The sequence below is a fragment of the Convolutriloba macropyga genome, chromosome 1, assembly GCF_964194025.1.
Source record: "Convolutriloba macropyga chromosome 1, txConMacr16.3, whole genome shotgun sequence".
NCBI lineage: Eukaryota > Metazoa > Xenacoelomorpha > Acoela > Convolutidae > Convolutriloba > Convolutriloba macropyga.
In genome coordinates, this window is record NC_134468.1 from 43357393 (window position 1) to 43384128 (window position 26736).

General features: G+C 36.3%; 2 protein-coding genes across 6 annotated transcripts in view; both read left to right on the forward strand.

Moving 5' to 3' along the window:
* LOC142339324 (uncharacterized) overlaps positions 1-26736 on the forward strand; it is a 152801-nt gene that overhangs the window by 1765 nt on the left and 124300 nt on the right. The gene's annotated exons all lie outside the window — the stretch shown is intronic.
* On the forward strand, positions 1228-23175 carry LOC142349217 (uncharacterized). The gene is made up of 4 exons (XM_075400637.1): positions 1228-2298; positions 5916-6241; positions 22376-22557; positions 22776-23175. Exons 1-4 carry the CDS (start codon positions 1929-1931, stop codon positions 23128-23130), a joined length of 1233 nt encoding a protein of 410 aa, XP_075256752.1. The 5' UTR covers positions 1228-1928; the 3' UTR covers positions 23131-23175.

Consider the following 26736-nt stretch of genomic DNA (forward strand, 5'->3'; position numbering starts at 1 on the left):
ATGGGATCTGCGGATATTAATGACAATAAGTTACGAGTTGAAAATAAAGAAGAGCAAACAGGGGCAAGGTTCAAAAAATTTATTTTTTAAAGAAGCAATTAAGTTCATAGTCATTAAAACTAATAGCTATCAAATTGACGCATTAAATAGGCTAATTTATGCCTCTATAAGAAGCCATTGAGATCTTTCGTTTTACAGATTTTGTCATAAGAATGCGAAGTACAAATACAAACGGCAAATTTACGCAGAACTTAAAAGTGTCAGGTAAATTTTGAGAAAACGGTGTCGAAGCCTGTGAAAACCAGAAGATTTTCAGTGAAAACGATCATTCAGTTTTAGTTTGTCCTTTTTCAACTCCAATGGGAACTCTCATTAATGTGATGACGTGTCAAGACAATTAAGAATAACCTCAAAACGACTAATATCCAAGATATTATTTTTTGCTCTGAGTTTCAAAGCCGTAAAACCATTTGTTGAAACTTAGAATTGCAACAGGAAATTTTTCATTTTACTGAAAAGTGCGTTCAAATTGATTTTCAGGAGATTAAGCTATAATTTGACCGACATAAGAAAAATATGGTGAAGTTGGAAATATCCATTGAAACACAGTGTTGCTGTTGCTGCTTGTCTACTGAAACGAGTAACATTTCAAATTAAATTGTTCATTTTGGACAGTAATCAGTTTAAATTGCCAAACAAATTTTAAGCCGCAACAGTTTTAATTCCCGAACAAATTTTAAGCCCGTACAATTTTAATTCCAGAACCGGAATTAATTCATGTTAAATGGAAGAAAAAATAGCCCTCTTCGGAGCTAAAAGTTTTTAGCTGTTTGCTCCCGGCAAAATCAAACAAATCGTCTATTCTTCGTGAAAACTGAATTTTGAAATTTAGCGAAAATATTGGTTAAAAAATCAGGATCAGTCAGTTCAGCAACCCTACTCCTAATCTTTAAAAGTAAAGCCAATGACAGAATGGTCAAAAATTTTAATATAATTTGCAAAATTGATGAAAATTTGATCACAAATTATAGAAAATGTGAAGTAAATATTGGAAATCAATATAATGCTCAGAAAAATTAAAACCTCGATAACTCCTTGGAAAAAACATTTCGAAAAAATCTTTCTACATCAGTTACATCTTCTACGCTAGACGGGTTTTCTATTGTTACCATTCACAATTCTCTACGATGATTGTCGATCGGCCAAATTTTGACTGAACAAAAAAAAACCAGTTGTGCATATAGTTTCTCCCTCCCACTAAACTGGGGTCGGAGCAATGAACTACTCTGAAATAGAAAGTTCTGTGCTGTTCAAATTCTGGCAATTTGTATTTTAATCATCTGTGATTTCAATGGGACCAGAAAGCTATATTTCATTCAGCTTTTTGCTTTTTGATCACATGGCTACTGAATTTATGCGCGATGATAAAGTATGAATTAACTTGGGAACACTTGACCAGGTACAGAAAAACTTGTTTCAGCTGGCACTAAATACACGGCTTTGAATCTTTAAATAAATGACACTTACCTACTAATTACATGAATGGTCGAATTTTCTCACCACCCCTGAAGCACAACTTCATTATTGTGTAAAACAATATGATTTAAACGGCATTGTGCTCTGTATTTTTTCAACAGAGTTGTTTTGAAGTTTTTATGAAAGTAAATTACACAAGGTTGAAGCTTTGCTAATTCTAACGATTGCCATTTAAGCGCAGTTTGCGTTTTTCCAAATCTTTGTTCATATTTTGTCTTGGCCATTTGTTACAACCTGACTGACAGAGAAAACCAGCTGTAATTGACTGTATAAATGCATTCTGTCTTGTCTGAACAAAGTCAATCTTTCGTATAATTTTTGATAGTTTAGAACAAATGGTTTAATATTCTATTTCATCATGAGTTCTACCTTTTGATAAAATCTGCCTGAAAATGAGTAATATTTCCCACAAATCAGCGTTTTTGATCGACGATAAAATTGATCAGTATCGTCAGAAAATTTACTCGATTATACACGACGGGCGAACTGTGCAAAGTGTGTACAAAGAGTCGTTCCAGCCTAATAGGAAAGAAGAGTTATATTCGAGTATTGTGTCACAAAGTACAAACAGAGCTAAACAGACACAGGAACGAGGCAATGGATTTTCTTGGCAGCCATACTTTTCATCGCAAAGATTGGTTATTGCAAAGCTAGAAACACCAAATGCTGCTGTGGTCCTGAAGCAGTCTCCTAGAAAGCAGTCACCCGAGAGAACAAATGTCGCAACGTCTCAAGAAGGCAAAAATGCAAATAAAATGGCAGGTAACTAAATATTCCCTATCAATTCATCCCCAATTGTATCCCCAACAGCTTAGTGAAGCTCAACAAATGCCATCGCGAGTTCCAAAAATTTTGGTATAGAGAGGTACATTTGTGGGCAGTGAGTTTTTGTGGGCAGTGAAATACGGAGGGCTGAAAATAAATCCGGACTATCATTCAAGATAAGCAAATATCTTAGTTAATAGCCGCGAAGCAATAGCCAGGATATTATTGATCTCATCGCATTTTTACTACAATTCAAAGAATTGATCTGTATTGGGCCGTTGTCCTCTTTTTGAGATCTGTTTACACATTTTCGTGCTCTTGGAAGTCGAATTGGAGTGGTGAATTTGGTGACGCTGACACAGGAAGTGGAGCGACAAAACGAGTGGTGTAAATTTTTTCCCTCTAATTTTAGTTTTGAACAAAAATCCCGTCTCAGTTTTCATTCTTTGATCACGTGTTGAATCTTGAACTATGTTTTTCTGAATGCTTTTCCGAATCAATTCCTAGCCATTTTGTTTAGTCGATGAAAATTCCTTGCTTTGTAGTTTAGGGTCTGCCGTTTTGTTTATTTGATTGCTCTCGAACAAAGTTTGAAGCAATTATTGTAAACGTGTGTGTCTTTTTTGGGCAAATTTTTGCTCGACCGTTTTCTTCTAGAACATTCTTACCATTTCACTTCTTGAGTTAGTTTTTGCGTTTGGCGTTTTAACTTTTTGTTGATCTGAATTGTGTGCATTCAGAAATTAAGTCTGTTCATAAAACAATGTCAATTGTTAGAACGTCTTTCATGAGTACCTGATATCTGAGTGGTTAATGACTCGTTTTCTTACTCCAGAGGTCGGGGCTTGGATCCCCTCCTTGATCGGAATGCTTACACCCATAAATTATCTAGGCTAAAGAAGCCTGCCATTGGAGAGCAACAGGCTGGGATAAACAGGGTACATCAATGATTCTTGCAAGTATTTGATTTTAAATTAAGTGACTTTTTGCTGTGCAGTTAAGGTTGCGTACATGTCAACTTTAGGTCAATTGTGTGATAAAATTTCGACATGCGACAAAATTTTTCACTCAACTTGTTCCCAAATATTGAACGCGTGAGCTCTAAAGTGGGACAAAATTTTTGCATATTTAAGCGGCCTCTCGAAGCGCATGTTTAAGAGCCGCATTGAGCAGCATGGTTAAGCGAACATATCGAGAGAGGTCAATGATCTAAAGCGCTCAACATAGATGGCTGAGAACCCAACATGGGAAAAAATAATGTTAGTCAGGTGCAGTTACCACGAGGCTATGATGGCTTGAAAGTGTGCTCACCCAGAGTGAGTCCTGAGTACTACGTGTTTTTTAACTGCTCCCGAACGAAGTTTGAAGTAGTTATTGTAAACGTGTTTTATTTGCAAAGTTTCAGCTTTAAAGATTCTGCGCTACGCTAGAAAACTTATAGCTTAAGTTTTTCACGCTTCACTATTTGAATTTACCGTGATCTCAATTGCTCTTAATCTGAAATATGTTTGATGATAAAATAAAAGCAATTGTGAGAAAAGGTGGTTTGTAGTGGTTATAGCGCAGATGGTACGATGGAGGTCTGTTAGTCTGAAGTTTGAAGCATTTTGTAAACGCTTGTTTTTTGCAAAGTTTTGGCTCTGCGGAGTCTGCGCTTTTCTAGAACAGTATTGGTTTTCAACTAAGTTTTTTACGCTCTATTATTTGATTTTTGCGTGATCTCAAATGCTTTCAATCTGAGAAATGTTTATTGATAAAATAAAGGCGATTGTGAGAAAGGGTGTTTTGTAGTGCTGATAGCGCAGTTTGTAAGATGGAGGGCTGATAATGTGAGTGTCGAGGTTTGGAACCCATGTCAGGTACCCTCCCTTTTGTAGACATGAAAATTTCTAACCAGTATCATGCCGTCTGGCGCTCGAGAGCAATTCTTCCGACGTGAGTCTTATGTTCCTGTGTGTGTGCCGGGGGGATGAAAAATGGGAATTGTTTTCTCTTTGTAGCAGTTCTTCTTTCCGATCTCTTGGTCTTTTCTTTGTGTTAGTTTTATTTCAATTTTTCGAACGGTGGTTTTTCGTAAAAACCAGTGGAGTTCCCCTGTTAGTTTTGTTGGCCTCAAACGAGTTTTAGAGCAATCATTTTTCACACTTTTTGTGTTCTTTCTTTCTTTCTTTCTTTCTTTCTTGCTTGCTTTTTTCCTTTCTTTCCTCTCTCCTGTCTTTTCTTTTTTCTTTCCTTATCTCTCCCTGTATTTTCTCTCCTTTTCTGTCTTTCTTACTTCTCTCGCTTTTTTCATCTTTTTTATTCTTTTTCTCTCTCTTGTTTCTCTCTCTCTCTTTCTCTGTTTCTCTGTCTCTCTCTCTCTCTCACTCTGTTTCTTTCTCTCGATTTCTTTTTTCCTTCGTTCCGGTTCTCTCCCTCTTATCTTTCCTTCTCTCCGTTTCTCTCTCTCTCTCTCTCTCTCTCTCTCTCTTTCCCTTTGTTTCCTCTATTTTTCTCTTAAATTTAAGGATCAAGAAAACCAGTTGAGGATATAGTCGCGCCGAGAAACGGGAGGCCAAAACAGAATATACCAAAAGCTTCAAACGGACTGAAATGGAAAAAATCAAACAGCTGTCTTTGTCCTCTGCAGGTTTCCCTCAGTTTGAGTTTTATTTTATTGCTGCTGATTTGCAGTTCTATTACCATTATCCATAAAATTGCTATGAGACTAAGTTTTGTGCAGTTTTAGTCGTACGGACTAATCTTCCTCTATTATATTGATTATCAGTCACCATTGAGCACAATGGTTAACATTTCTCCTATCGTAAAATGTTTTAGGGGTCCCTAATCATGCAACATAGCATAAAAGTGCGCTTGGAGATGCGCTTTACTGCCATCATATTTAAGCTGCTAATATGCACATTTTATGCGCTCTTTATGCATGCGTTATAGGAACAAATGGGTAACAAACACCATTGTCAAGAAATTTGCTGTAGAAAGAGCAAAAGTCAAGTGCAACACACATAGTTAGCGTAGGTGTTTGGACCTATGGCTGTTAAACGAGGGTCATGGGTTCGAGTCCGAGTCGATGCGAAATAGAAACCTTACTTCTTTTAAACCTTCTATTCGTGTAAATGATTTTCTTGTTCTGGTTTTGCGGACCTGCTAGTGAAGGTGAAATTTCAGAAGCTTTAACTAAGTTAAGATCAATAGTGTGAATCTAAACTCTGCCATAGTCATAAGTGCTCCTATTTTTGCGGATTAAGGGTTTCGAAGTTTTAATCTCATCTAGTTTTAGTAGTGCTCGATCGTTAGAACTCTTACTTCTAGCGTCATTTAACAATTAATCTCCGAGTCTAACCCTTAGAATGCTAGAAACTGACGGGCGGTCAATATTTCTATATTTTTTTGCTTTTGTTTTAATATAGGTCACTGAGGTTTATCGAGACTATTTTGGGCAATTTGCTGGCTATTTTATTGATTGGAAAAAGCTCCCGCTATTAAAAACACTTACATTTGATTTCAAAAGGCAAAAGAGATCGGCTGTGTTTAGTGCCACAAAAACTGCATTCGGATAAGCTTTATGTCATTAGAAGATTTAATGAAATTGATTACGCCAGCAACAATCATTTCAGGAACACAAAAGAAGCACATTTTGAGCGCACCACCTGGTAGCTCAAAAACCAACACACCGATCCCTAAGCTAGACTGGACAAGTCCGATAGTTGCCAGTATTAAGAGAGCCAACAAGACGGAGTCTGATTGGCTTAAGTCATTTGAAACACTCCAAACTAGGAGGTCTAATTTTGTCAATGGGAGCAATCCTAATTTTGAAAACAATGTACAGCTTACGCCATATACAGTAAGCAATCGTCAGCAGTTAGGATCGGCATCGATTAACAAAGGAGGCATCGATGAGCAAAATAAGCTGATACGACATTACAGCATCTACATGCCAGAGGTCAGTACTATGCAGCATTACTTGTCTTAATTAATTGACCTCAAACGACGTTTGTGGCAATTATATTAGTCCTGTGGTATTTTTAATGCTATTTTTTGTTATTGCTATTTTTTGTTAATGCTATTTCTTGACAATTTTTCGTTTGACCGTTTTGGCCTTTCGTCCGCACAAACAGGTAATGCCGGGAGGGTATTAAGTTCTCTTTAAGCCTTTTGGCCTACTAGACGCAAGTATGAGATTCACCAAAATTGTTTTGTAGACAAAGTCATGGTGTGAAGGGCGGTTCTTCGCGTTCTACCCCCACTTAACACTCCACCCACTCCCCACTACCCCAACCTCATTAACGCCCACAAAACCTCACTCTCGCCCCCACCATACTCACCCCAGGCCACCGTCAATTAAAATTAAAGCTAGCCTTCCTAAACACCAAACTTAGTATCTACTGACGAAGCCAGTCGTTTAAGATTAAATCGCCCCACGGACGTCAGTCGGTTATGCTTATTAATAGCCGCCGTCAACCTCTCAACGGCTATTATTTAAGCGCTCTCCCTTTCTAAATTCGCTTTACCTTTTGATCACGTTTTTCGTTTTACCTGAGTCACGATTTTCAGGTTTGACTTTTGACTTACTTCACTCACTGTTTCAACTGCATGGAATTTAAATTCTTTCACGCATTGAATTACACAATATGGTGAGTACGGCCAACGTCGAAAGAGCAAAATTAAAAGAGACGGGTGAACCGATAAAGCCTGGCCATTAAGCCGTTGAGAATTAGGTTATCAAAGTTCATTCGAATGTTACTGGTATTAAGCTTATTAGCTTTCAGTTTAGAAACCCGAATTAAATATAGTTTTAGAATCTACCTGAAACTGCATGCCAAATTGGATTACTTTTTGACACTGAAGGAAAAGAAAGACACTCGGTTAATTTGTCTCTTATTTTTTCTTTTGCGGTTTCAATCTCGATATACATCAAGCGCGTCCACGGCGGCTATTTTCCGGCAACCTGCCGGCTATATTAATAATTGTTTCAGCTGCCTTTCATCTCCAACCACAGTCCAACTAATTTGTGAACGTCATTGTTGAAGTTGTTTAATTGCTCCCGAACGAGGTTTCAAGCAGTTATTGTACACGTGTTGGTCTTTTTACCACTTGACAAGGGATATTGGTACTCTACAGGTTTGACTCGCTGAGTATTGAGATTCTACAGGTTCTTTATTTCTCGAAGAGAAGTGTTTATATTCTACAGGTTTTTACGACTCAAAGAGAAGTATTGAGATACTACAGCTTTTTCGAGCTACTATCGGTTCCGAGTTCTGCACCAAAAAAATTCTAAGCCACTCTTAAGTTGCCACTTCTTGTCGTACGAGAGCAACTTATCCGACGCTTGGTTTATGTTTATTAATAGTCGCGTCAGCAATTCCAGGTGGCTATTTTTGCGGTCCTAATTTTTTTTTAATTCAAAGAGATTGAATTGTATTGGGGCGCTGTTTTAAGATGTGTTCACACATTTTTCAATGGTTTTGATCTTTCAAAATAGGATAGCTTCAAACAGGTAAAGCCCCGTGGGCATTAAGTTTCATTAGAGGCCCAAATGGGGCTTAGGTAGTCCTTCAAGTGCTTAGAGTGGGGCAGCTGCTGGGATGGCCTTAATTTATTTTTAAAAGGTCATTTATAGTATTTTTCGGCCTCAAAATAGTGCAATTTTTTTATGTTTTTTTGTCATTTTATGTTTTTTGTTTTGATTAATCTTAGGTAGAAATTTTTGAAAGTTGATGAAGAGCTTTTGCGAGACAAATTTACTTTTTATCACAACTCTTTGAGCTATATGTTTTGGTACTACAAACACAAACATTCAAAATGATACTAATTTTTGCATTTTCTTTCAAAGTTTTTTTTGAAAATTTGTCTGTTTTTTGTTTTTCCAGCTTCAGGGGCCCGGGAAGCTCCTTTAGGGTTCGATGATGGGGCACTGCATAGTTTCTAGTACCAATGGATTGGTTTTCAACATTTTAATGTCTCGAGTTTTAGTTTTTTTGAAAAATCTTCAATTTCCTGAAGGTTTCCTGAAGTTCTTCTAACACTATTAATTCTATGTTTTCTAACTTTTTCAGATGCAGGCTCTGAACAGATTCTCTCTAACTCTCTCAAAAATTCAAAGCAACGCTTTGCAACTGTATTCTATTCTTCTATCTCTTCCAACTCTTTAATGCAACTTCTTCAGTTTTTTTTAGTAAGTCAATCTAATAAACCAATCACAATCCATTTCTAAGTACATAATTTTCACCCAATAGAAAAGTATCTTGTTCATATCAAATCTGGATGAAGAGTTTGTATATGACACTGCACCTCTATAGAAAGAACAATGTGACTCTTTTTGTAGAACAATATAACAGTATGTTTCTATAAAAGAACAGTGTGCCTTTGAAAAAGACTGCGCCTCTTTAAAATTTTCATGCGAGCTTTAGGTTAAAATTAGAAAGAGCCTTGCAGCAACCTCTACCTCGTGTAAGCTATATAAATTATATTCATGTGTTTTTGTTTTTCTTAAGCTGATTTAAGATTATTGGCCAAGTGCTGCCAAAATAGGTCGATCGTAAAATGGTTGCATTACTTGGAGTTCCTCTCGTTGTGGAGCTGTAGGTCCAAGAAGCTTTGACAATTGATGGTCCGTGATGACAATGTTTTTTGCTGTCAGTCAGGTTCCAGGTAGTAGCGTAAGTGCCTTTCATCTTCTGTTACCACTAGTATTTGTCGTGGATGAATTCCGAATGAGCCCACAACAAACTTTCGCATTTTTGAATATCGTCGATTATACTTTTGACAAACGTAATTTATGAGAGTGTGTTATATCATTGAGATTATAAAAGATTGTGCCAATTATGACAGACATTTTCCATGTGCCACTTTGCGTGAAACGATTCTTTAAACTAGGTCGAATACTCTGCATATTCATTAAAATTGGTTGGGCGATTTCATCTAATTTATTCAACGATGGTCTTTGTTGGTCAGGAATTTCTGACATTTGGATTTGTATTTCTTCAGTGAACTGTTGTCTGGCTTGAGCAATAGTTGCAAAATGTGGCAGTTGTCAATTACCGGAACTTTTGATAGAAGATGTTTCAAAGGGTCAGGTAGTTTAATATCCAGTTTTTGAATAGTTTTTGCAGGAAAACTTGTCAGCTCTGATTTCTAAAAATGTGGTTCCCAGTTTTGTTCCGCATTGAAATTCAATGAGGCAGACTTTGCATCCTGGTAAAGATGTTTTTTTCAATGGATCATGGTGTATTATTTGGCTTATATACATTTTGAAATTCGATGATGCTAATGTTATTAACCGGTTCCCATTTCCCAAATTTCTCACTTTTTCTTTCAGTGGCAGCTATACCGTTTTGATTTCACACTTTTGTAGAGCAGTTAGGTGATTGTTAATCAATAGTGTTCCGAGACTTGTACATTGAGCTGTCTAGAGAGAGAAACCGTTTATGCACATGGAAGAGCTGCGCGATCCGACACATCGATTGATTTCACCTTGTGAAAGTAACGCTTTTTTGAGTAGAAGAAACTGCTATAAAATCGCATTCAATGATATACTGTGATGCATGACCTTCTGTTCCGTCATTGGGCATCGGTATAGGTACTGCTTTTACAGTCGCTGCAGTGACAAATGGAATGGCTAAGGTGAAGTACATCCCATCGTCAACTATGTTGACATTTCTCAGTGTTTTTGTTTTGTAGTAGGTTAAAATTTGTGTTATTTGTATAGCCATTGAAAGACGTTCGTAAGTGTCTGATTGCCAATGGTTTACATCTCGAAAAATTTATTCTAAGTCTGATCTTGGCAGGAGTGCCATGGGAATCAACTTGTTTACCATAATCATCACCGAGTTCAACATTGTTAGCTTATAACTGTAGATTGCAACACGGTACATTTTTTCAGTTCATTTAGCAAAGCTGAGAACGTTCCCAGATGACTCGCCTGTACTTGAAGCATTTGGTCCCTTGTATAGAGTAGTTGAGAGCATGCCATCAACGATCTTGAATTATTTTGGATAAGGTCCACTGCTTGCATCAACACCATTGAGTGATTTTTCTGCGTCTGAATAATTCGCTTTTGCACTGAATTTATATCTTCAAGTTGGGCAGCGATGAGATACGTTTTTGAGTTGACTTTGCCTTTATTTTCCGCCCACCGGTGGTTGTTTATTTCAATTTGCGATAAAGCCAAGTGGATGTCTTCTAGATCTCGACTGGACCCTCCGCAGGCTCCAAAAATGCTGCCGAGAGGGCCCGCTATTCCTGCTTCTGCAGTAAATCCTGTAAATACCTGCAGTAGCTGCTGTAAGTGCTCCTAAAGCAATTACGCCGGCTCCTCGTTTTGTTCGTTCGTTATCAGTCTGCTCTGTTGTTTGCTCTTCTGTTCTAAATGTTCTCCGAATCTCGGTTTTTATGTTTAATATGTCGAGATGAACTGATTTGAATTAGTTTTCTGTGTGATGAAGAAGCTAATGAAAGTTTAAACTGGTTTCATTTTTTATAAGATCCAGTTGTAACCAAATGAATAGTCATTCCATGAATTTTTCAAAAAAGTAACAAAAGATTTCTGAATTGATTTTCCAACAAGACATTCAATCTTGGAAAGGCAGCAAGAAATTAGATGTTCACGAATTTTTCAGCGAGTAGTAGCTTTTGTTGATATATGAAATCAATTCCTTTCTGTGATTCGATTTTGTTGTCATTATAGCAGATGTGCACTATAAGTGTGAGAAATATTAGGTATTTCCAAGAAATCATTTTGGAGGTTTCTTCTCGAAAGATGCAAAGCTGCAGTGCTTACTATTATTTTCAGGTGGCCTGTCTAAAAATATTATGCCTGAAGAAATAGACATAATTAAATATTAAATAGGCGAAAATGTCGAAGTTTTTCATGGCTGTGAACATTTTGAGGCAATGCTAAGAAACTTTTAATGACTGCTGCTGTGTGCAATAATAATCCAGCGGCGAAAGAGGGTTTTGAAAGACAAAATTCTGAAGATGTTTTTCTGGCAGTCTTTGTTATCAAGCCAAGTTTCTTTTCCTTGGGAATGTTTTTTCGTTATTTAATCAACTGTATAACTTAGTCTAAGACATCACTACATGTAGACGTCACAAGATCTCAAGCCACCCCTTTTTATCTTTAGGATCTCTAATTTCAAACTTCATGAACTAGTAATATCTCAACTTTGAAATGAATTTGCAACTATTTTGCAAAACTTGAACTAAATTTTTTCTAATATAGAGGCTTATTTTTTTGTGAGGCACATGTTGAGTTTTACTCACTTGTCAAAATAATGCCCGAAATTTTGATTGTTTTGGGGGCTGCAATGTTGTGTGCTTGAATTGTACATTTTGTAGTTCTGTATAGTGGTATTGTATTTACAAAATCCAATTGTGGATTAGCACGGTAAGAATGCTTTTAGTTCGAGAAAGATTATCATTAAGGTGTGTTTATTCATCACTTATTTACTGTTGGATTCAAAAGCAAGTTTCAACTGATTTGAGTAGTTTTTTGTTCTGATAAAATGATGTACTTGGAAGATGGAGTTATCGTACTTGAAGCGACTTCTGTGAAGTATCCTTGCTCTGAGTCGGAGAGATTTGACAATGATAATACAGTTTGAATCATTCTGCTGTCGTTCGGTCACTTTGGTGTTTGTTCCTGGCCATGCTTAATGGCATTAATAATAGCTTTTGTAATAGCCTAATGGCGTTTGTAATAACGGGAAAAAGCTGATAGATGTTGGTAAAACTGTTCATTTTGTTTAAGTTCTCGAGTAACAGTGTTTTCTGATTTTGCAAAATTTAACATAGCAATATTTTTTTCAGATAATGGCACAAAAAGGGCTAAATCAAATTTAGCAAGCGTTCGTGAAAGAATAACAGCTTTCAATAAATTTCGAAATCCAGAAGCATTGAAACAGCTCGGTTGGGTGGATGTCCCAATTGTTGATGTAAAATCTTATTCTGCGTGGATTGAAGCAACGAATGAAATTGCGTCTGGTGGATATTCCCATTGCAAAATTAACGATTGGGTTAACAAACCAATTGCTTTAGCAAATCACCGGTTTTTTCAGTTTGATAATATTTATGTAAATACAATAAGTGAAATTAATAATGAAATCGAGTTTACTGAACAAATTGATGATGTAAAATCTTATTCTGCGTGGATTGAAGCAACAAATGAAATTGCGTCTGGTGGATATTCCCATTGCATAATTAACGATTGGGTTAAATATGCAATTATGCAAAACGAGGTGTCTTTTGAAGGCTCAGTGAAAGCAAATCTTTTCAACAAAGTTATCTGATGTTCAGTTCAGCCTTGACGAAATTCAAAATTATCTTTTAAGGGTCCCCAGTAGCGCGACTCCTGCTTTTGATGGTATACCGCCGACTATTTTAAGTAAAGCGGCACATACATTAGCACCATTCGTCCATCTTGTTTTCACATATATTATTCATTTACAATTTTGGCCCGAGAATTGGAAATGTGCCTATGTTACCCCTATTCACAAAAAAGGACCTCGAGCGGACGTTGAAAATTATCGGCCTATCTCAATACTGCCGAGGTTATCTTTAGTTTTAGAGAAAATTCTATTTCTGTTTATTTATCCAAAGATTAAAGATCGGCTGAATCCTAGACAACATGGATTTCGTGCAAAACATTCTACAGTTACGCAATTGCTCACATTTCTGCATGAGTTATATCTGAATTTTGACGGAAACGTGGAACAAGTTGTTGTTTATTTAGATTTCAGCAAAGCTTTTGATTCTGTGGACCACTCCACGCTGCTTTAGAAAATTATTCAATTTGGTTTTGACGAAAATTTTGTTAAAACTTATTAATTCTTATTTATCATCTAGACGTCAATGTGTTAAATTAGATGGTGTTTTATCAGAGAGCCTTCCAGTTACTAGTGGTGTTCCTCAGGGAAGCGTGTTGGGACCGTTTTTCTTTTTAATTTTTCTTGATGATATGATTGACGTACCCAAAGTATCAAAAGTTTTCTGCTACGCTGACGACACGAAATTGCTCTGCCATGGCGAATTCTGCTTGAATAGTGCTCAAAATGATCTATGCTCGTTGCGGTTATGGGCTTATCGTAACTATTTGTCTTTTAATTCAGCTAAAAGCGGTTATTTACATATTAGTAGAATGTCATTGGATTATATACTTGGTGATGTCGAGATTCCTTCGCTTGATAATATTACGGATCTGGGAATTGAGGTATCCAAAACGTTGAAATGGAGTCTTCATATTCAAACAAAAATAGTAAAAGCTCGTCGATCGCTCAATTACTTGAAGCACAGTGTTCCGTTCAACCTCCCATCTGGAGTTAAATTCAATTTATTCAAGGCATGTGTTTTATCGGTTCTTCTATATGGATACCCTGCTTGGTTTCCTGAACTTTCTGATCTACGGAAGTTAGAACAGCTCAATATGCATGGCCTGCGTTGGTGCTTTGGTTACAATGATTACTCCTCCCTGCTAAAATTATCCAACTCTGCCAATATGCTATCAACTCATCGAGCGTGACATACGTGTTTTTACGGCAATCTTAAACAACGAGAATTGCATATCCTTTGACAAATTTTTCAGCTTGGACTCAAAGAATTTAAACCTACGAACACTTGATCGTGAACGGCTGGCGCTCACACGAGCTAAGAAAAGATGTACGGAAAAATCGTTTTTCTTCAGAGTTGAACGTATTATAAATGACGCCGCGGATTTACTTAATGTCAGCATCGGCAACTCAAAATCTACTAATGGTAATGAGAAATGATAAAAATGATTTTGACTTATCTTGCACGTGTGGTACCTTAGGTGTAGATGTAGTTTCTGTATAGCATGACTCTCTGTTTAATTAATGTTTTTCTAGCTGTTACATAATTTATATCTTTTTTATCTTTGTTATACCATTTGTATCATCATCCTTATTTATACCCTCAGAAGGTAATTGAAGTCTTATACTACTACTACTACACCTACTGATAATTATTTTCAAGTTCCTTCAAGTAATATTTCAAATAGTCGAGAATTTCGAATTTACGAGAAGTTATTTTTATTCCAATTCTGATATTAATGGATTTTCATGGTGTTACAGTTTGTCAGTAAATGGTTTAGTAAACTCTTCTGTTCCAATTCTCTTACAGAAACAAAAAATGATAGAATTATCTATTGGTGAAAACTTTTATTTTATCCGTGCTCCTGGAACACATTCCGTAAAATTTGAAAAATTAATTCGAAATGTTGATGATTTTATATCGTTTGTTGAAGCTGGTCCCGAGAGATCTGTTTTTAAATTTAATATCAAATTTTACATTTCACAACCAGATTTAATCCTTTGTCAGCCCAGTTTGTCTTCCCACGCTGTTTTAACGTCAACTTTAGGCGTATCTTTTGTATGGTGATGGGAAGCTTGTAATTTAAGCGATTCAGAAAGAGCTAATCGCCTACTTTATCATTATGGTTCTGGTATCAAACATGGTGGTTATAAAAGTTTGTTGAATTATGGTGGATTAGAAGGCGCTCTCCAGACTAGTAAAGAAATTGATACAACTCGTAACGCTGGTTACAGTGGTTTAGCGGAACATTTGTACGCGTTTAAGCAGTCTGGGCAACAGTATTTAGGAATTAATACAAGAAAATGTGGTCGCAAAGCTGGTATAGGTGGCGCGAATAAACGCATGAAACGTAATTTCAGGTTTCCGAACAATAAGCGCAAATATCTGGAGGAATCTTCAAACAGAGGAGGTTCATAACTTTGTCTTTAAGTGACTAACTTTCTAAAATAGGATTTTATATTTAGATTCATGGAAGAAGCACATATAGAAATTCAATTGGCGTGAATCTGAGTCAACGCAAAGCGTTGGGTTGCTAGAAATTGCTCAACTGAGTTGTACTGAGTACTGTTCTGCGCTTGCTAATTTAATGAGCATGCATGTGGCCGATCTAAAATGGCAGGAATCAACAGTGTTGGACGGGAAGTTCAGCTTGTGAATAGTTGTTACAGTAAGTAATTCTAAATCCCCTTGTCCGTGTGTAAAGGTAATTAGTCAAGAAGTTAAACTAGTAGAAAGCTCAGATTGAGTGAAGAAGCCCTCAGGATGTATTTTTTGATTTTTGCCTTTGGTTTTGAATAGTTGGCAGATTTTGATTAGTTAATGTATTAACGTTAGGGAACTTGTCGTTCCTGCCTAAACATTCATGAACTTGGGTTGTGGTTTGGTCTGGAATATGTTTGTTCCAAACTACCCTAAGGCAAATTTGGAATGATTTGCTCATTCAAGCATGATGGCATTGTCTGAACTGGCTTTTGACTAGTAAATGGAGTAATTTATAAGCGGCGATTGAATGTTGAAGAAATAATGAATGACAATTAATTATTAACTAAGACTAAGGAAATGCAAACTACTATGAGGATTGGAAATGCTGCGTTTGCGTACGTACGCGATCGTATCGCGATACTGTTTGTGCGACTTGGTGGGAACTTGATGTTGGTTTTTGTGCTTGTGGTATGCGTGTTTGAACTGTAGGTATTGTGTTTGCTGTTTGTTGTTTTGCCGACTCACGTTCATGTCGCTTTTCCTTCAACAGTTTAGCTAGGTTCGAAACTGATATATTAGATGTTGTTGGAAGTTCTGTCATATTGTGTTCATTTTGCAAAGATTTAGGACTGGACTGCGGAGTATGTGATGTGCTAGTTTATTTTTCCAAGTCGGTTGTATAAAATGGTGAAGTATCAGCTATACTTTCTGTATTAGGTGTTTTTGGCGAATCTTCTACAGTCCTATTCCTTACAAATTTGGCTTTAAGGTTTGACTTAGCTATTCTTGAATGAACTTTCACTTGTCGATTTTTGTCATAAGGAAAGATTTGTGTCGGAGAGGTTTGGTTTACGCAATGGCTCAGGTATCTCTGGGTCTGCTGCAAACATTTTTTCATCACTATCTTGCAGATCTTGGTGGTTTAATTTTTTTGAGTCTAACTCTATGAACGATTTGAGTGTTATTTGTATTTACTTTTCTTATTGAATAGTTTCTTCGAGTAAGAACTCTTTCAATTCTAAACAATCCTGTCCATTTGCATTCCAAGTTCCTGATCTTCTCGTGTTCTGTAGAGAGTAAGGATTTAGCAACATGCAATAGTCACGTAATTTTAATGGTGCAGCTTTAGCTTTTCTGTCATAATATTGCCGGTATTTGTTGAAGGAGTTATCTAAGTTTTCTCTGGTTTGACTGAATAATTTCGCCATTTTGCTTCGCATATCGGCAATAGGGTCATATTGGCATTGCTGGTGGTATATATTTTGTTACTGAAGCGTAAATCTAATGGATTTTGTGGTATTCTACCGTGAAAGATAAGAGTTGGAGGGCAAGCTATTGTAGAATGGTAACTAGTGTTGTGTCGAAACACTGCTAAATCTAAATATTTATGCCAATCCCTTGGCTGTTTGTTTTCATAAATTTGTAAATAGCGTTTGAGTGGGCCATGAGATTCCATTTTTGGAGATTTTGCTTGTAAACATGTGAGGCAATTTTTTATGTAGGTAATCAGAAATTCTGTGTAGCCCGGGAAATAGAATTTCCTCCGAAATTCATGAAAGGTCTTTTGTATGCCTTGATGGCCTTTAAGTTTAGTGTTATGAATCCGGTGTATCAGTTCTGTTCGCAGTTGTTTTGGAATAGCAATCTGTTTGATGAATTTCCTTCCTGAATGGTCATAAAATTTTCGGCGAACTATGTTTCCATCCAGAAATAACCGACCAAGTTGCTTATGATAGTTCTGTAGGCCGTACGAACCATACATGCTTATTGGTGGTTCCTTCTTTTTTAACCAGTTCAATATTTTTGAATATCGTGGTCCTTCGACTGTTCATTGAACATATCAATTGCTTTTAAGCAATCACTCAATTCAAAATTATCCAAGCGGTTTTCTTCCGATAATTTGTTGATACTGTTGTCATTCGGCTCAATGAAGGAATTTATTTTGAATTGCTAGAATGCTCCTCGCTGGCAATTGTTATAATAGGAACACTGACTGCTGTTGATAAGGCTGTAAGGCTGTTGTCTGGTGTTTGTGCTAGCACTTCAACTTCAAGGTCTTTTACAGGAATGCGATCGCTGAGCTTTACCTTCAACTTAGTACTAGGGTTAACATAAATGCGTGATAGATAGTCTGCGGCTGCGTTAGATTTTCCAGAAATTTGTCGTAACATAAAGTTGAAAGATAATACATAGTCAACGGCGTTCCATAAGTTTCCCGGTAATATCTTCCTCTGAAAGAGACGTGTGACTTCTTTTGTTATCTGTTTGGAGTTTTATTGGTTTTGTTGAGACTCCCCATATGTAGTGCTTGAATGACTCAAAGGCTAAATATATTCCGAGGAATTCTTTGGCATAAATTGAGTGTTTAGGTTGCGCTGGCGGAAACAATTGTGAGCCAAAATGAAACAGTTGCGTAAGTTTTATCCTTGTTTGAGTCATCAGATTCTAAATTTTCTTCGATTAATAGGATAAACCCTGCTGCGTAACAGCTGGCATCACAAACGATTATGAACTGGCATCCTGGATGAGCTAATTTCAACGACATTGAACAAGCTTTAATCAAGTCATTTTTGAGAGTAGCCAGAGATTCTTGATGTTTGTTCGTAATGTAAAATTCAGATTCTTTTCGTAATAATTTGAAGAAAGGGTGCAGTTTAAGTGCAATATTTGGTATAAATTTTTGGAAATATTGCATGAATCCAATCAATCGATGAACTTGTTTTATGGTTTTTAGCGTTCTAACATTTGCAAGGAATTTTTCAACTTTTTGTTTATTAGGACTAATGCCAGGGGCTGATATTTCATGTCCAAGAAATTGTATTTTTGGAATTTCAAATTGGCATTTTTCGATTGAGATTTTAATACCTAAAATTTGAATGAAGCGGAAAATTTGTTCTAAATTACGATCAACATGTTTCCATCTTTTGCACCACTTACCAGGTCATCGAAATAAACAAAACACTGATCACTAGCAGCACATGACTTTAAATGCTTACTCACACAAGAACCGAATGCTGTTGGTGATCGGCTGAGTCCTTGGGCTAGTCTTTTGAACGCTAAGGTTTTTCCTCCAAAATTTAATGCCAGTTGTTGCACACTCAAGTTATCTGCCATTTGCATAGAGAAATAGGCTTGGCTGCAATCCATTTTCGCGAAGATCGTTTTCCCTGCTAGATGCGCTGTGGCGTCGGCCATTGTTGGTATAAGATAATTATTATTTTTATAATCATGGCGTAACAAGTGGTTTATACGTCTGAGGTCAATGAAAATTCTGAGTTTTCCCGAGGATTTTCTTTGTGCAAATACTGGAGAAGAGTAACGCGAGGAAGGTAGAGTAGTAATAATAGCGTAGTACTGCAAGAGCTAATTCTACAATCAGTTCTCTTTCGTTGTCTTCATCAGGGTAGGTGCTTTTGAATGTTAGCCTTTTTGTGACTGATGCAAATGGGTCATTTACAGTTGTTGTTTCCGGTTGCATCAAAAGCTTCAATCTTATATGCGTAGGCATTCCTGAAGTGAATGCATCCCGTATTCGCCTTGTTCGTTCTGCTGAATAGTCGTTTCCTCCAGAGGCTGCAAACGCTATATTAGAGAGTCTGGTGAGGTCTGTCAGAAAGTCTACTGGCGTCTCTTTTGATTGATTAAACTTTCGTTCTTGAAACTGCAAATTGTAGAGCTCCACTCTATTTGCGCTCAAATATGGGTTTTCTAGTGATAGTAACGCATTATTAAGTGTGTTTTTGCTGGCAGTTGGTTATTCGAGAAAATAGTATAGAGCACCGCCTTGCAAATGGAGTTTTAGAAATCCAACTTGTTGGGCATTTGGTACTTGTGCCTTGGGCAAGGGCGATGGAAGATTCCAGTTACACGCGGAATACTCTAAAGTCTTCTGTAACAGCTCTAACAGCTCCCGTGAATGAGGTCAAGCTGACGTTTTGTGGCGCTGCTGCTGGTGGAGGTGGAGCGATTCCTGTAATCGCTGTTGCAATAGCATTGGCAGCTGCTGCAACATCTGCCATTTAATGAAGATTAAAATTTTTTAATCTCAGACGACAAAATTTTTGCTAAAACTTCAGAAATGCGTCAATTTAAGGATAATTTAATTTATTGATATCGAAAAATGTGTAGAATTTAAAGAAAATTAATGTAAATTGGAGACAATTGATCAGTCAATTAATGTAAATAATCTAGTTTAAAGCACATTTGGGGGTTTCAATGAATTGTTATGTTCGCTAAATCAAGTCCCGATAAAATTGAATGAAAATCCGGGAAGTTATTATCTGTAAATAGAAGCATTTGCGATTGTCACTTGTACAAATTAAATATAAGTTTGTTGAGGTAGAATTGATTATGTAACTGTTTAATAGACCTTCTTTTTCGCGAAATCGAATTCTTATGTTTTTTCAGCCTCACGCTCACGGTTTTAAACATTTTTAATATTAAGCTATGCTTTCTTTTAGGACCAATAATCAAATTTTGAATTCTTTAAAATATAATATCCTTCTGCTCTTTTCCTGTCACCATCTTCTAACACTATTAATTCTATGTTTTCTAACTTTTTCAGATGCAGTTTCTGAACTTTTTCAGATGCAGGTTCTCTCAAATTCAAAACAACTCTTTGCATGTTTATTCTATTCCTCTATCTCTTCCAACTCTTTCATGCAACTTCTTCTTCAATTATTTTAGGAAGTCAATCTAATAAATCAATCACAATCCATTTCTAAGTATATAATTTTCACCCAAGAGAAAAGTATATTATTCATATCAAATCTCGATTAAGACTTTGTATATGACCAATGTTTTAATCATATTTTGATATTTGTCCATTCTCAAGTGCCGGAAAACCTATTCTACGCTCTGTTGAAAAATTACTGCATTGTTGTTAGTTTCAATGGGTTTGTTTTCAACAATTTAACTTCATCCCGTGTTTGATACTATGTTATTCAATAGTTGCTAGGGGCAATTGAATGGTTTTCAAAATTTTAGTTTGATTTTCTATAATTTTCTAAAAATTATTGTCTATCGATCTTTGAACCAGTTAATTTTTTAAGTCTTGGAATTGGGTTACTGGACAGCCTATGGAGACACGGAATCACGATTTTCAGCAACATTTCATCAAATTTTGCTTTATTTTACAAAAGAATTTTTCGGTCATTTTCGATCTTCAAATGAACTTTTTTCAGGTCTTGCCGATATAATACTGGCCCGATTTCAGAAACAGAAATTGATTTTGAACATGATTTTGAAATAGGTATATTTAAAGGGATCAAATTTTGCCTTTGGGGTAAAAGCTTCAAGAGTTTTAGCAATGCGTATATTTTGGTTTGGTTGTTTGCTTCTCAATTCTTTTTAGATGAATTTGTTTGTTTTGGCTGGGATTGTTAATTGATCCGCTGGTCAGGTAGAGTACTTCTCGCTTTTTCATTCAGTTCTTCGAATTGTATTGCAGGACTTTTCCTGCTATGTTTCTTTAAATTCGCTCTATCTTTTGCTCATGTTCTTCGTTTTTTATAAGTCTTAATTTTTATGTAACTCGTGACCTACCACACTCACTGTTTCAGCTGAATGGATTTTAATTTCGTTCACGCATTAGATTACGCAATGTGGTGAATACGGTTAATGTCAAAAGAGCAAAATCAAAAGAAACGACATAGACCGATAAAGCCCGGGCATTAAGTCACAGTGCTTTAAATTATCAAAGTTCATTGGAGTCATGGTGGGTGGCGTCAGTATTAAGTCTAATAGCTTTCAGTTTGGAAGCTGATTTAATTATAAGTTTAGAATCTAATTGAAACTTTAAGTTTTTTTTTTACGTCGTCTAACAGATTTTTGTTTCGTCTTACCCTGACTTCTTGGAATTGACTTTTTCAATGACTTCAGTGACTTCTACTGCTTTGCAGTTAAAATTTGTGTTCGTGACGTCATTTCTGCTTTTAGCTCAATTGTGTGACGTACAAAAATGACTTCTGACATCACTTAATGAACTTTAATTTTTATGAGCATTTACTTGTTAAAGATCAAATTAGTGCATCCAAGTAGTGCCAAATGTATATGCCCTAATTCTTGCGTATTAGAGTCTGGTCAATCTGTTTATCTTATTTCTTCAGCTGTTTCAATTCATGGAAGGCCACAAGCGTCTTTCGCGGCTATGTTCCGGCAATCTGCCGGCTATGTTTGGATACTTCTCTGGCAACTTGCCTCAAAATCTCAATTGTCTCAAAATTTCCATTTAAATGTTTCGTTAGAACCATTGGCCGTCATTCTGTAAATTGGTCATAATTCTAGTGGACAGAACTCTTTGCTCTTTAACCATAAGGGAACATCATTGCCATCGGCCAATTACCCCCTCTAATTTCAAAAGCTAGCAGAAATGATTGGAAGTTTTAAATATGTGGCGGTCAAAGAAAACGCCGGTGAATCATGCATTGTCGGACAAGCAAATGAAATGCTATGAATTATTATAGTTATTTTCTGCTCTAATTCTCAGAAACAAATAATAGCGAGATCAGAAATATTAGCTTTGTGATTGAACAGATTTCTTTCTGTTTTCAGAAGAAAAACATGAATATTAGAAGTTGACTTGGTTGGTAATAATTCTTTTCCAAACAAACTGTGAGACAGAATTTTTAAATTACTAATATAACGTCTCAGCTTTACATAAAGATCAGAAGTTTTCTAAAACAAAAAATTTTAATTGCAATTATTCTTTTTTGCTGCAATTAGAAGATTTTATGGTTAAAGTGTTCGTTGCTTCTACTGAGTAGCTGATTATTGATAGCTTGGAAGTTGTTTCACATTTTTCGTTTTTGATTGATGACTAGTTTTTACATGTCTCGATTTTTTCTGGACACTTACTGTGCCTTCAACCAGTGTTTTTTTTGTTTTCTTGGCGTTCAAATAAATGATATAAAAAGAAATATTGGAGAGCCGATTGCTTTTTTGCTGGCTGACAAGATTTTCAGTATCTGAGTTCACGTGATTATTATTTATGGTAAAATTAATCTTTCACTCAGCACTCGCTCTTTATTTTATTTATTATTATTTTTTGCAGGTAGAAATAGACGATGATGGTCGAGTCAGTGTTAAGAGCCGGAGTAGTTCACCGACTCATGATTTGAGCAGTAGCTCTGATTCGGACGCCCACATTCTTGATGAAACCGTCCTAGCCAATGAAAGTGAACTGCAGACCCAATGTATAGACAAGACATGCAGTTATTTGCCTACACGACCAACGTAAGTTTTAGCCTCATAATTGCAACTTAATAACCTTGAAAGCAGGTTGAGCCCTCCTTTTCATTTTCCGTTAAATAATGTTCTATTCATGCAAAGATCTGTCAATTAGAAGCCAAATGGAAGTTATCCCGAAAATGTGATCTAAATAAACTAATGACAATAAGGAGTTTATATCATTGATTTGATTGATATGCGTGTGAGTTTCATCAGTTTTTCAGGTTACCGGTTCAAAATTGCGAAATGGAAGTAATTGAATCTGGCTTTGCAACTTTTCACAATTTCGAGTTCGGCCATCTTGTCAAGCATTCGCAGCATCATACAGCTTGTGTGCAAACAGAATATACAGCAGCAGTCTCGGCAAAAGCGGACAACCTCGACTCAATTTCACTCAAAATCATTCCTGCTCCTATTTACATTAATACTGGTGAAGATGAGAGATTAGCGATGCAGTATCCACCAGTGTCGCCCTCATTGAAAAAAGTTAATTTTTCTGATCAACTGGAGTCGATTGTGATGATTCCAGGTCGACAGCTGAAACGGAAGAAACGCAAACGATCCCCAAAAAGGAAATGATTTCATTTTTCAGGCAGATATTTAATTGAGCTTTAAATAACCTTATTTTGAAAACAATCTTGAGCAGTGTATATCGGTTTGGTGTATGTTTTGAAATCGGTGATGATCAAACGCTAATCTTCTCTCAGAGCCTATGATGAATTTCTTTAATCTGACGTCTTAAAGAAGAATGGGGGAAAGATTCTCTTGCTTATTTTCAAAGTGTAGAATGTTTGGGTACTTGGTGCTCATTGCGGTCTTTTGATTGATTAAAAAATCAGTCTCTTAAATGATATTGTTTTTTGGCCGAGGAACAAAGTGCTTGAATACGATTCGATACTAATGAGGAAACTTAAATTGATTTCCCTTTTCAATGGCAGTGTTGGAGAGAGTTTGCTTGTCTCTTTGTTTGATTTTTGATCGATTTTGTCCATCTCTTAATAGCCGAAAAGTAATTTGCAGTTCACAGAAAATTGAGATTGCAATTATTTGTTTATGGTTTTGGTAAAATTTTATGTAATTGGCTTGAAAAAATCTTTCCGGTGAGAATTGAATAAATCGAATCAGATTTTTGCCTTTATCTACTTTTCAAGTTATACATTTTTTTTGCTAATTCGAGTTTCATACTAGCTTTTATCGTCAGCATGCTTTCTTTACAATGGGTGAGCTTGACTTTTATTACAAATTTTGTTAACTTTTTGCCGACTTTTAATCATTTCTTGATTTTTAAATTCTCTGGCCTCTTATTGGTGTTTATATTAGTTATAATTTATCTTTGTTTTCCTGGACTATGTCAATTGATTGGACGCAGAATAAAATGGGTCTCCTCAAGCAGTTTTTAAAAAATCAGATTTGTTCTGCTTTTGTCTTTTATCTTCGGTTTTTATACATCTTTCTAGTTTTTGCTCTTGGCGGTTTTTTTATCTCGACAGTTGTTCTTTTTAATTGCTCTTGAACGAAGTTCATTGCAATTATTGTAACCGTGTGTTTTTTAATGGAAAATTTCGCTTGACAATTTTGCGCTTTTCTTCAGAACATTCTTTGACTACTCAAGTGACTTTTTCACGCTTTCGTTCTTCATTTTTGAGTGGTCACTAGTGACTCGTAGCGCTGTGGTTAATGTGATTGGCCATGGATCGAGAGGTCAGTGGTTCGAATCCCGGTGGAGTCAAAGTTTTTTTGCACCAATAAAGAAAAATTGATCTAGACTAAAAGACCATGAATTAAAACGCCTCGCCTGTCGTTCAAGAGCAATGCTTCCGACATTTGTTGCTTTATGTTTTTTCATTGGACCACTAGTTTATTGGAACGGGAGGTAAATCCCGGAGGGCATTGTTCTCTAAGACACCTTACTAGTCTCTAAAAATGCGATTCACCACAACTGTTTTGAGGCGACGATCTCAGGTTGTGAAGGGCTTTTCTTAATCAGTATGAGCTGCCCCCCCCCCCCCCCCCACACACACACACACATTCCCCCAGACCACTCTCCTCCACTTGGCGATTTGGACGGCCTCTCGTTTTGTTCTCCCAACCTATCCCCTCCCCTGGCTTCACACACGCTTACACCTCCCCTACAATACTGGCGTCCCGAAGTGCCAGCTAACTAATACCGAAGCGAACCTCTCACCGGTCGTTTGAGAGCGATTCGCCCGATGTTTGGTTTTGAAGTTGAAACGCTACCGATGACTTTAGATGGCAGCTATTGTTTATCTGTATATTGTTTTTTGTTTCGTCTTTTCGTTCTCTGATTTCATTTTCTGAGGTAAACAATTCAGAGGATATAATTGGTTCATTTATGCAGAATTTTTTTGTGGAGTTATACGGTCGATTGTCTGTTAGGCTATAGGCTCAAGATTTTTCCCCTGTTTTAAATTTTTTTGCATGTCGTTTTTTGTTTTCTACAACTCACTACGTGTTAAGGTCGATTTTGCGATAAGTATTTTTTTATTTCATTATTTTACTCAATGTGACTTCTGCACTCCTTGCTAAATTGAGGATGTGAACTCTAAGTGAATTTGAATTTAGGTCGACCGAACTAGATTACTATAAGACTATTGAAGGAGTGAATGGAAGCACATAATGAATTCCAAATTTTTTAAATTAATTTTTTTCTATGTCTAGGGGGTCTCTTATGTTTCTCAAATCGTGCTAAGTGTATTTAGTATTTTTTTTGGCTTGCTTCAATGTGTTAAAACGAAGTTTAATGCTAATTAGGCGAGCATAATTAAATAGTTGAAATTCACATTCAAAAGCGCAATCAATAACTTTAGAGAGCTAAAATCTTGAAATAAATCGCAAACTCATCCCACTGGGCTGCTCAGCTCTGTCAATTATCTCATTGTTGCCTGTCATTTTGTTTGGTAAAATTTAGTAAAAATTTTGTGTGGCTTGTAATGTCGCACTCATCTGCCAAGGTAATCAGATGGTATAGTCAAGTAGTTTATTCTCCTTAAAATTTTTAGCAAAGGAACTTCCTGCTGTAATATGCTTCAGTAGTCAAAGTTGTTTTACTACATAAAACACCGTGAAAAGGTCATTTCTTAACTTTCCCAAAACTATAGTTTTTTAAAGGGGTAAAACTGACAAGGGCTCCGTTGGCTCTTTTTAAGTTATAACTTCAATATAAGTCCCTCTGGCTTTTACCGCACATCTGGAACTAAAATTTACCCCGCACTCTGACTGCTGGGTTATTAAATTTCATTATAACATTTTCAACAATTTCATTGTGACAAATGAAGTCCGGATGGGTCACTATTGGTCTATATTTTTCAAATTCGAAGTCCCCTTCAGAAACACAACGATCAAATGTTAAGCACAACGGTCAAATCTCAAAAGCGCTTTTTCAGTGCTTCTCAGCGTTTTCGTTTTTTTAGTTAGAACCTCAATAGAGGTCAATACAATCTTTTAGATACTTTGTCAGTCTACAGGATTATTTCAACTTTCTACCTTGTCAAGAAATCAGGAACAATTCACATTTCAATTTTCAATAATAAATTTTGATCCGATGCTAAATGCTTTAAACAGCATCTAGCGCAGAACCAAAACCTGTTACATTTTAGATTGAAGAGAAGTCAAATGGGATATCCCGCTTTTTAATTAAAAAAAACATCACACATGCCTGTTTGTAAACAAAAATTGATGCTCTTTTATGCAATCTCATAAAATTTGTGCAAAAACCTTGCTCTTAATTGTTCCGACCCCTCTTGAGGGGGGAGGAACTATATACTCAACCGGGTTTTTTTTGTTCAGTCAGTTTTCGCCGATCGATATATTCATCGTAGAGAGTTGAGACTGGTATCATTAGAAAGCTCGTCCAGCGTAGAATATGGAATTGAAAAGATTTTTTCAATTTTAAATTTCTACAGGGAGTATCGAGGTTTAAACTTCTGAGAAAAGTAGAGTGAATTCCGTTGTTTTCATTCACAAATCCGAAATTTTTGCCTAAATTTTCGTCAATTTTGCTAAAATTTGTTGAAATTTTCAAGTTGATTTTATTTTTAAAGACAAACAAGCCTTGTTGATTATTCTGATTTTTTTCTTGTCAAAAACTCTGGATAAATATTTCAAAATTCAGCCTTTTTCATCAAAAACAGCACGAAATAAGCTACTTTAGTCCACTTTGATTAA

Bases quoted from the DNA above. Each gene is read 5' to 3' on its own strand.
- LOC142349217 (XM_075400637.1), top strand. From the start codon at position 1,929: ATGAGTAATATTTCCCACAAATCAGCGTTTTTGATCGACGATAAAATT. The intron at 6,242-22,375 runs GTCAGTACTATG...TATTTTTTGCAG, and splicing joins ACAGCATCTACATGCCAGAG to GTAGAAATAGACGATGATGG. The intron at 22,558-22,775 runs GTAAGTTTTAGC...TCAGTTTTTCAG, and splicing joins TATTTGCCTACACGACCAAC to GTTACCGGTTCAAAATTGCG.